General features: G+C 36.7%; 2 protein-coding genes across 11 annotated transcripts in view; one reads left to right on the top strand and one right to left on the bottom strand.

The window, feature by feature from the left end:
* The window catches only part of LOC109822995 (V-type proton ATPase subunit F-like), an 8,863-nt gene extending 4,803 nt beyond the window's left edge, over positions 1 to 4,060 (bottom strand). The window contains exons 1-4 of one of the 4 annotated variants that reach the window (XM_020389309.1): positions 3,913 to 4,059; positions 3,802 to 3,842; positions 3,642 to 3,720; positions 1,721 to 1,825 (exon numbers count right to left, since the gene is read on the bottom strand). In XM_020389309.1, coding sequence (XP_020244898.1) covers positions 1,721 to 1,774 — 54 coding nt within the window. In that variant the 5' untranslated portion in view covers positions 1,775 to 1,825; positions 3,642 to 3,720; positions 3,802 to 3,842; positions 3,913 to 4,059. The other 3 variants (XM_020389308.1, XM_020389307.1, XM_020389310.1) reach the window with 3 other exon arrangements.
* The window catches only part of LOC109822992 (trihelix transcription factor ASIL2-like), a 7,251-nt gene continuing 2,649 nt past the window's right edge, over positions 6,759 to 11,360 (top strand). For 2 of the 7 annotated variants that reach the window (XM_020389300.1, XM_020389303.1), the window contains exons 1-3: positions 6,766 to 7,057; positions 7,278 to 7,400; positions 7,784 to 10,824. In XM_020389300.1, the coding sequence (XP_020244889.1) occupies positions 9,684 to 10,823 (1,140 nt within the window). In that variant the 5' untranslated portion in view covers positions 6,766 to 7,057; positions 7,278 to 7,400; positions 7,784 to 9,683 and the 3' untranslated portion in view covers position 10,824. Of the gene's footprint in view, positions 10,825 to 11,360 lie in introns of all 7 variants that reach the window. The other 5 variants (XM_020389304.1, XM_020389301.1, XR_002242356.1 and 2 more) reach the window with 5 other exon arrangements.

The raw sequence follows: 11,360 nt of genomic DNA on the forward strand, positions 1-11,360 counted from the left end.
CCCCCCCCCCCCCCCCAAAAAAAAAAAAAACAAAAAGTAAATCTTCTTTTGTCATGAAATTTCTCTAAGCATTCTTGCACACAACAAACTATTTTGCTCTCTTGAAGCCATCTCTCCTTATATTTGAAAAGATAGTATCTTTTTTCTTCTCCTCAAAGATACATCATCTTAAATGAAACTTCATCCAAATTCCAGCACTTAACATGTGCACAAAAATGAATGTGTAAATTACTCTATGGAACCTAATCTTATCTAAAGCAAAAAGCTTTAATTGAATCTTGGACCGAAAAGAACTAATTAAACACGTGATGACTCTTTTTAGCTTACCCATCAACCACTTGAATTAGATTATTCCCCCACCAAAGACTGTTGATAAGTGAAAATTTGTAGCCATAATCATAGTTTCAATTTGCAAGAGAGCAAATGTAGCCAATTTGCACCAGTAGCAGTAGAAAAAAGATCAATCTTTTTGGAAAAAAAACTTACGAGCAAAGTGATTGCAAGTCTTTTTACAAAAGGTAGCTCTTTTTGTAATTATGGTTACAAAAAGTCTACAGTAAATAACTAATAGTTGGATCTTTTTGCAACAAAACTAATAGTTACAGCTACAATAATAAGTTCATACTGTAAATAACAGTAGTTGGATCTATAATTTTCTACAAACCGAATACCCACTACCTAAGTGGATTTGGATCATCTCCATTACTTAAAAAATAGTTGAAATACCGCTACTCTTAATCATGATCATCTATTATTAAACGGGTGGTTGTAATTCATTCCTATTTTGTGTTGTCCCTTCTTAGTTTTTGCATAAATGAGTAGCAGGCATCATCACTTAGAAAATAAAAAATTTATGATTAAGTGGTCTTTCCCCTATTTTTTGGAAGTACAGAGATTCCAAACCTTTGTCTACTAGATGTGACATCCTTCTAGCCAAAAAGATGTGCTAATACCCAAGATCACAAGAAAGTATCCAGTGTACACAAGCCATAGCATTAATGATGCACCAAAAGGCTATCAAAACTCAGATCCAAGTGTCGACATCTCTTTTATGCACTATTAATGTAATGGATCATGTGCGCTTGTTACTTTCTCCAAAATCATACTCAAACACACAAATAGCCACAGTACGCATTTGATTGGAGGAGGCATAAGCAGTTAGATCCGAAAACAATAGCGACTACTGCCTATTCTACTTTCCAAAAAGGTTGACCAATAATTAAATCATATTCTTAAATGTTTCACGCTAATTCTATTAATCAAAAATCTAATTAATTGTAAATCACTTATCAACAGCCTTTAGTGGGGAATAATTTGATTCAAGTGGTTGATGGGTAAGCTAACAAGAGTCATCAGGTGTTTAAATAGTCCTTTTCAATCCAAGACTCAATTAGAGCTTTGTGTTTTAGATAAGATTAGGTTCCATAGAATAATTTACACATCCATTTTGGGCACATGTTAAGTGATGGAATTTGGTTGAAGTTTCATCTAAGATGATGCATCTTTGAGGAGAAGAAAAAAAGATACAATATTTTCAAATATGTATACACACACACATACACATATGTATAACACTCTCAATGATAAAACAAAACTCAAGCAATCAACCTAATATGATATAAAAGATGACCACTAGAAATATATCTAAGCAAATAACCAATAATAAGACAAACAAATTATGAAGCTCCCAACATAGAAAATTTTGAGCAAGCCATCAAACCTTGTCGAATTCCTCCCCTTCACTATCGGGTTTCGCTGCGTCGATCTCCTCCATTCCCCTCCCCTCCCTCCGATAAGTGAACCCGCGATCATTGTTATATCAAGTCTGGATCCGATTCGAAAAGAGAGATAAATGGGAATTGAGAGAGGTGTTGGAGTGATTGCACATCCTATTAAATTCTTAGTGTAGAATAAATTGTATCTATTCATTCATTGAATCAATGAGGTCATAGCCAAATGCAACATCGTTAAAAAAAAGACCTTCAATTGGTAATGGAGGGTTAAATTAGGGTTTAGTTCTGAACGTAATCAAACTAAATTAAGGTGAGATACCTAATTTTCTTGACGAGGATGGTCTGGAAGCTGCGAGCGAGCTCCTGGAACCGGATCCACATCTGGAGGCTATTTCCGGTGACGACCCAAATCCCGCAAGTACACGTCATCATCACCGGTGGAGGAGAAGGTTTTAGGAAGGAGATGCGGCGGAGCAACGGACTCATGATCACCGACGGAGGATCGGATCGCAAAGGGAAGAGGAAATGAGGCTTTTCTTCGCCTCGAAAGTTGGATTCTAGATACTAGTGAAATAATTCTTCAATAATTGCTTAGTAGCCCCTCACATTTTGTAAATTGCATATTAGTCCTTCAAATCATAAATGATCTTACGAGATAGTTCCTCTATTAGTGTTTCAGTTAAAAAAATCTAATTATGGTTCGATTAACTCTTAGCTCTACATCTACAATCACAAAACTACCCGCCTTTTGTAAAGCTCAACTTTAGGATAGGGTTATTTTCTAACTATTGGAGGACAACTCCAGTGAGTTTCTCTTTAAGCGTGCATAACCTCTAAACTCATTAAGAAATAGGCTGAAAAACATAATAGAGGGGTAAATTGGTCAATTCCTCCAACTGGTAGATTTGATAGAATATTTTCCTCAATTCTAATGTGATATTTAACTTGAAGGACCATTTTGCAAGATCCTCTATGATTTTAGGGACAAATATGCAGTTATTAAAGATTTAAGGGACTAATAATATAAAGTTCCTAAGGTAATTCGGGGGATTAGTATCAAAATATGAAGATGTGAGGGGCTAATACAAAATACCTATGATTTTATGGTTTAAGATACTAATATCTAGAAGAATCCTTTAATTTAAGGTAGCCCATCAACTTGTGTGCTCAACATTACAGTGGAATAGGTGCATCACATGACAAAATTGAAGATGAGGGAGCCAGAAAATGTCAATGTGTGGCAATATAATCTTTCGTATGAATCTCGATCAAGAAGATTATATGGCTACTTCAGAGTTCTACGAAGATTCTTATTTGTCTTCTTTGGATGTCAATAAAATTACCAACGCGAAGCATGAGATACTAGTGTGTATGGCTACATCATTTCCTTATAATTTTAATTTTATTTATTTGTTTAAGCCTAGTGCAAATTGTAACTCCAAGTTTTTTAATTTTAAAAATGAACCAAACAACTACAACTGCATGCAAGAATAATCGCAATGACTACAGATTGCATTCGACTGACATTTATACTGCAATAGTAATTGCATGAACCAAACAGTAGTTTGATCTAAGCAAAAGAGACTACTGCAAATTGTTCAACCTAATATAGGTAGTGAACGATTAACCCATTGATTTATCTCCTAATCAGGACCATTGCGGAGGCAATCGAGAGAGCCAACAGTTCAACATCTCGGTATAATGACGAAGACATAAACATAGCCAACAAATTTTCCTTTCGGTGGGTATAAGATAGAGTTGTTAGGGAGAGATATTGAATTGCATGCCCTAGATATGTATAGTGCAGACAGTCCACTGATTTCAAGCAAAAAAACCCTAAAAAGCATATCAATAAGCAAAAAGATGCTAACTTTGACAGAAAAGAACAGAGATTTCGTTTATCGTTACCTCGTCGGCGATCATGGCGATGAGAGCGGAGTTGTTGGTTCGGATCTGAGCCCTACCCGCCATAGTTATTGTATAATACCTACAATTTGATGTAAGAGATGAATTTGTAGCGGATCTTAAATGGATCAAGATCCGAAATCAAGCGAGATCCAATGGTTACCTTTATTTAGAGAGAGAGAGAGAGAAGAGGGAGCGCTTCCCCTAGTAATCGAATATTAGGTTTTCAGTTGATAAAAGAAAAAGCGGGGGAAATTTGATGAGATTCACTTACCAATAGCTTTATTATTGGATAAGAAGATTTAGGGGACAGAGAAGCGGCAGGGGACAACGTCGAAAGGATTTGACGGCGGTGAGAAAAATCGTCGGTGAGGGGTATCGATCGAGGGGAGAAATACCAGGGATTTTTTTTTTTTTTTTACGGAAATTAGGTTTTTTCGCAGTCCCTTTAAAAGCCTTGAAACATTATGGGCCCAGAGCGTCCAAAGTGAATTTAAATAGGCAGCCCAATTTAATCATCATGAAGTAAAACCTCATCATGAGTTTTAAGGGGGGAAAAGCCGTAAACTATAAATTTAAAGTTATTTATGGCTAATAAGCAGAGGCTTTCATGGATATCATAAAACTATCATATATCTTTGGGTTCATTTGAAATTTTATAATATTTTCAGACGGTTTTTTTTGGTTTTTCGTTTTTTTTCCCCTTTTGTGTTTCTTATCATTATTAGTACGTTTTTTGTTTTGTTTTTCCTTTTGTGTTTTTTATCATTATTAGTCCTTTATGCTTCCCGTATTTTTACATTTTGAAATATCAAATCATAAAATTGTTCATTATTATAAAATTGCTATTAGGTTCATTATTAGTTCCTGGTACTCCTCATGTTTTTACATTTTGAAATTAGTCATCAAATCATAATTTTGCAATTAGTTCCTCAAGTTTTACATATTGACATCTTCATTATTCCCTCGTATACATCTTGACATCTTTGCTAACTCTTCTCTTGATCGAAATAACTTTATATTTTAAAAGTAGTCATGTAATCTACTTTCCTTTATAACTAAAGGAAAACTTAATGATGAACAGTAAAATTTCTTATTATCCACGTATTCTATCAATTTCCCTCAATGGTTTCTTTTTTGCTCGCAACTTCCCCACACTATCTTCAGCCACGTTTTGCAGTTGCCTCAACTTCCCCACAACCCTAGCCCTAAAATCCCTCTAAACTCGCTAACATCCATTCATGGATCCCAAACCCATCTATCTCGGGAGCGCCGGCGGTGGCAATGCCGACGAGTTCACGATCACTCGCTCCTCCCGACGCTACTCGCTTCTCTCGCCTCTAATCGCATGGTTCTCGATGTCTGCAATCAATCACTCATCTTATCTTTTTAACTCTTTAGGTTTTTTTTACAAACGATCGAAGATCCCTCCCCCCCCCCCCCCCAATGCCTACGATGATCTGCGTCGACAAATCGGAGTGGTGCATGAGGAACGAGTTAGCTCGTCGCCCGACTTGCAGACGCGGTGTATTTGAATGATGAAGACGCGAAAAGCGCGAGCCAACAACTTTTTATTGTCCTTGCAAAGGATGAAGCGGCTCCCCTTTATCAAGGATTTTCAATCTTTAGCCTGTATAATTACTCTTTTCCAATCTCGAAACATGTTGATTGGAAGAAGTGAGTGCTAGAAATTCTCGCTTGCCGTGCTTCTACTTCATTTAGTGAAATAGTAAATTATGGCAAAATTTGTAATTGATGTGTGAATTGTTGGATTCATATGTTATTTTACTTTAATTATCTATTTTCTCGGATTTTTTCAGCGTTTTCTTGGGACAAGCTTCAGTATCATTCTTCATCCAGCCGAGAAGCGAAGGCGGAGGATTGATTGATTCATCTTGAATCTTCTCGTATCTAGAAGGTGTGAATCCATTTCCATCTGTTCAATTTTTGTTTTTTTTGTAAATTTATTTAAATAAGTTGGAGTAGTTTGCTTATTTGATCGTGATATCCAATATTGTTATTTATTTGCGGGAAAATAAATTAACAACGAAAGAAGGAAGTATTAATACTTTTGATGCTTTTCTGTGATTTGTTTCAATAGACATTTTTTGCTCGACGGATGAAATGCTTTCGATGAAATTACTCGATCAAAATATATGGACATTATAACAACTTATTTTTTGCGAAAAGAATAATCGATCACATTTTTTGCGAAAGAAGGAAGTATTAATGCTTTCGATTATCCATTAGAGAAAGAATTGTGCTCAGAATTACTCGATGAAATGCCTATGGAAGATGCTATTGATGCTAATAAACCGAACAAAGAAGTCATCAGATATGCACAATGCCTCCACCTAAGTCTCAAACTACACATTTAGGTAATTTTTCTCACTTCTCGAGGCCAATCAGGGGCGATGTGGGAGAATCATCATCTATCAAGACAGTAGGATCGAGCACTTGTGGGAGTAACCAAGTTCCAAATCAAGGTGATGTGAGCAACAATTTGAGCAGGTGTGTATTTGAAAAAGGGTCAAAAGGCAAAGGACCGATGATTTCGGTTCAAGGAGTTCACGCAAATACATTTGATACTACTATGACTTCTTCATCCGGTGGGCCTGGTTGTAGTTTTGGGAGGACAACAGGGAAGCAGAGTATGAGCAATCAGAACAACAAGAGGAAGGGGAGAGATGCAGAGGAATCTGAATGCCATAGCGAGGTTGGCTATGAAAATTTATGTGTAATTTATATAGAATTTTCGTTTTATCAGTCTATTGATAACTAAATCTTTAACTTGCAAATTTTGTAGGAGGCTGAATATGAATCGATTGAGGCTAAAAAGCACACTCAACAGTCTACATCCACCAGAAAAAGTCGTGCTGCTGAAGTTCATAATCTATCGGAGTGGGTAATATCTATTGTTGTTTGTTGCCTTGAATTCGACACTTCGGTTTCTTTTGTATTGTGCTATTGCCTTGCATTCGATACTTAGGTTTATTTTGTATTGTGCTCTGACTATCAGTTCCTTTAGGTTTCTTTTGTATTGTGCTCTAACTATCAGTTCCTTTTGACTACAGAGAAGAAGAGACAGAATTAATGAGAAGATGAGAGCATTGCAATAACTCCTTCCTCATTGCAACAAGGTAAAGTAAACATGAAAATTTTATGTTTTCCTTATGAAATTGTCTTTTCCATTTTGATATAATTAATATGTTCAATGACAAGTTGCATTATTCTCTGATATCAATGCTCTAAAGTTGCATTATTTCTCACCCCTTATCTTTGCAAGTTGCATTATTTCTCTGATATCAAGTTGCATTGTTTCTCACTCCTTACTTAATTACAAGACTAGAAGGGACAGGAGACTAGCACAAATAGTATTGCTTCCATATTTTTGCGTGGTCACGTCGACTTGAACACAGGTAAGTGTTGTGGTCCTATGTTGTGCCGTGAACTTGTAGCCTTTAGTCTTTCCAATCTTTTGAAGTTGAATATTGGATAATTTTCTTGGAGTGCAATGACAGTAATGTTAAACCTGTAGCAGTTAAATTGAACCAACTCTGCTATGATAAATTCGACGTAAGTCTATAAAATCTTTCATGGAGTTTTGTTTATTGAAATTGTTGATTGTTTTCTGTGCAGAGCAAAGCTTGACAAGCATGACAGACTCTTGGAATTTGTTCGAAAACTCAAGTCTTCATGTGTTGAAACGGTGGAGTCAGGCAAAATGACTAAGGATCTTGCCCTTCTTGTCCATGGTCCTAAGTTAGTATTCTCATTCCGTGTTCTTTACTTATCTTATACATCAACGGTTCATGAATCACAATATATGAGTCAACATGATTTGTTCAATATTCGATAATCAAAATTCACTATAACTTCAATCTTCTGTGATAAATTGATTGTAGTCTCAGACTTCATCACCTTTATAATTGCTAGAATAATCTGATAATTCTAGGTAGTTTTTCATTAATCCTTTAATAAATTTCTTTCTTCGCATTGTAGCAACTTGTGGCTCAATAAATACGGTTAACAAGTCTTAATAACTGACTAATAGCATTTCCTCATTTTGCTTTTACATATTGTTTATATTGCGTTTTTGCTTTTTTGATTATCTGTATTATCTTTTCTTTTAATATGGTATCAAGAGAGTTTTACCTAAGCATAGAGGAATTTATTGATGCTGTTGCGCAAAACCTGAAAGATAAGATTCAAGTGGCAACGACAACGGTTGTATAGGTATGTTCAATTCTATGTTTTATCTACAAATGCAAAATGTTTTCAATGAGTAGGTAGGATATAGTTTCTAAGTGGTATAATCGTTTCACTTGCAGATATTAGTTGTTTGCATGTCAATTTTGTTCGAATGGCACAAACAGTAATAGTGAATCAGTGACCCAATTGAGGTCTTAGTGACACGAGGATGAAGCTAAGGACTTACCAATAATAACAGATACTAACAAGCAGAAGAAGCTGTATAAATATTTATAATCAATAATTTTGGTACATATACACAATGTTATACACAATTATTAATGTGAACGATATAGATTTTGAATTGTGGATAATTGTTGTATTCTTGCCGGAATATTTTCCTGTGAGTCATCACAAGCAGTCACTTGGTTGGGATTGGGCAGAGAAAGCATGCTGATGCTTATCTTTAGGACTATCCACTAAGTAAAACACAACTACCAACTTATCCATGTTGTGAATGGTGGTGGCACGTATCGTATATTGTACATTTGAACATTCACTTGATCAATGTATCGAAGATTTTTATGTGTATAATTGTGTTCTTATCCCCAAAATTTTGGGATAAAGTCTTTGTTGTAGTTGTTAAATGTAATTGCAATAGATTTGATCTTTTTTATTTGTATATGTAAAACATTTGATGTTTTATTCAAAAATTTCTACATGTTTACAGGAGCATATATCAGATCATATATCACAGTTGTCAGGTTAAATGCCAGGTTCAATGATTAACCCATAATGTTGAACTACACAACTATATACATTACTTGAAGGGATAAATAAGCAAGAGATTTAACTATCTGTGTTAAGAGTTTTAATTATCTATGTTTCTATGTTTAAATATGGTCTTCAAGTATATGATGAATTACAAACAAATACCTATCTGCATATCCTCATTAGTTATATATGATGGACTTCAAATATGTTTAAGATAAATTTATCGTGACAAAACAATATCCTCATTGGTTATATATGATGGACTTCAAGTATGTTTAAGATAAATTTATCGCGACAAAACAAAAATGAGATGAGGAAAAATTGCGCACAAAAAAATCTGTAAAGATGCCGTGCTTAGCACGGGATGAATACTAGTTGTTATTAAGTCCTCAAGATGTAGTCCCTCACTCGCTAAATTGCTATTAGGTCCCCCAGTTCATATAATTGTTAGTAAGTCCTCAAGTTTTACATCTTTACTAACACTACTCTTGATTATCATGAAATTTCTATTCCGCCCTCAAGTTTTACATCTTGACATCATGCTAACACTATTGATTCCAGGATATATTTTGAAATTAGTCACCAAACCATAAAATTTTCTATTAGGTCCTCAAGTTTTACATCTTGACATCTTGGACTCCCTAAGATAGAAGTTTGGCTCGGCCACTGATTAGAGGAATTATTTTTGAAATGATATAAGAAACAGGGAGACATATGGTTTGAGCAACAAATTTGGGAACAACTTATGAGAAGAATTGAGGGACCCAATCCAAATCATTTAAGAAAAATGATCTGAGGAACTAATTTCAAAACATTTAAGATGCAAGGGACAATTACGAAAAATGGCCACCGTATCCAAATCAGATTTCGAGAAAAGAAAACATGTGATAAAAAAGAAAACCTGTCCGACTCAGCTGCCGCACGCCCTTGTCACGTGCGCTACCCGTCGTCCCTCACCGGCGGCGCAAGCCCCATCCCCAATCGGCCCTCTTACGATAAAAAAATCAAAATCAAAATCTAGGGTTAGGGTTTCCTCTCAAGACCGTCACTTTCACTCAAAATCTAGGGGTAGGGTTTCCGATGGATGGCGTTGAAGACGACGCTCGATATGCACACAAACGCCATCACCAAACTCAACCCCAATTCTCCCGAAACTTCACCGATCAAGAGGGCGACGACGAGTACGAATCGAATTCAGACGGGATCAAGAGCGACAACGAAGGCGAAGGAGCGATCGGCGTCGATGAAGACGATGGCGACTACAATTCGTCGATGGAGAGCCGAGGGAAGCGTCGAAAGCTAGATAACTTCGAATTCGTCCCTCGAAAGCCGGCGCCTTTGCCGGTCGTCGCTAATTCGAGGAGCTCTGGGGTCAAGAATTCGCCTCCGGATTGGTCGGAAGATTCGACCTTTGTTCTTCTTGAGGCCTGGGGCGATCTTTTTGTAAGCAATGGAAGGAAATCTCTTCGATTTGATGAGTGGAGCGAGGTCGCGAAGAAAGTCAACCAGGATTCGAGAATCACTAGATCGGATTCGCAGTGTCGAAATCGGTTGGATACTTTGAAGAAGAAGTATAAGAAGGAGAAAGCTAGAATGGCGGAGATCCCAAATTTTAAGAGTGATTGGATTTACTTCAAAAAGATGGATTCTTTCATGTCATCTCCATCTCCAGCGCCAGTTCAAGCGACAAGGAGTTCACCGTTGAGGTTGAAGTGCGGGGTGGATGCAGGTGAATATGTGTTTTCAAATTCTAGGGTTTACTTGAACCGAGCTAATGCGATGGATGAGATGAGAGATAGTCCAGGGGATACTGGAACTGGCGATGAGGAGGGCGGCGATGATGATGATGGTGATGACTCTGATGGGCTTCCGCCAACGATGAGTGAGAAGAGGAGGAGAGGGGGGTCGGGGTCATTTCCGTCTTTGTCGTTTAAGATGTTATCGGATTCGATACAGAAGTTCAGTGAGGTTTATGAGAAGATTGAGAGCAATAAGAGGCAGCAGATGGTGGAGTTAGAGAGGATGAGAATGGAGTTTCACAGGGATTTGGAGGTGCAGAAGAGGCAGATATTGGAGAGGGGGCAGGCGGAAATTGCAAGGATTAGGCAGGAGGAAGGGGAAGACGAGGAGGAGGAGGAAGAAGAAGAAAGGATGGTTGGAGAGGGTGATGGTGATGAGGACGAAGAGATGAATGGTTCTGCTGAGAACTTGAGCAGCTAAGGTAGCATTCACTATCCTTTTTTTTGTTATGCTGCTTCTATTGCCCATTTTAGTTTCTCTTGGGCTTATTATATGGTTGAGCTAGTTAAATATGCTTTGTTGGTGCATTTTTCTCATGCTTGGTAGATTTTCAGCTACGTATTGGTGTTTTGAGTTTTCATCAGAGACATAATGAATGCATAATGAATGCAGTTCAGTTCCATTGTGATTAGTTTTGGTTTGAAATTTTAAACTTATCATAGTAAGATGTATAAAGAAAGATCTTGAAGGTTGATTGGATAAATTTCCTCAAGTTGGTTAAAGATAGTATTTATCCTTTCATTTGGTCTTGTACTCTTGTTGCATAAAGGTTAACTCGTTATTCAAATTCAACTATATTGTTTTTCATTATTCAGTCTAAACTCTGAAGACATTGGAAGGGAAATAAACCCGTAGTCTATTCTGTCTTTGAAAAGCTGATGATGATCTTGAAGTTGATTTTTCTACTGAGAACCTAATTACTTTCTTTCTCGACCCAGATGAAATATCATTGATATG

This window comes from Asparagus officinalis, chromosome 8 (genome assembly GCF_001876935.1).
Source record: "Asparagus officinalis chromosome 8, Aspof.V1, whole genome shotgun sequence".
Taxonomy (NCBI): Eukaryota; Viridiplantae; Streptophyta; class Magnoliopsida; order Asparagales; family Asparagaceae; genus Asparagus; species Asparagus officinalis.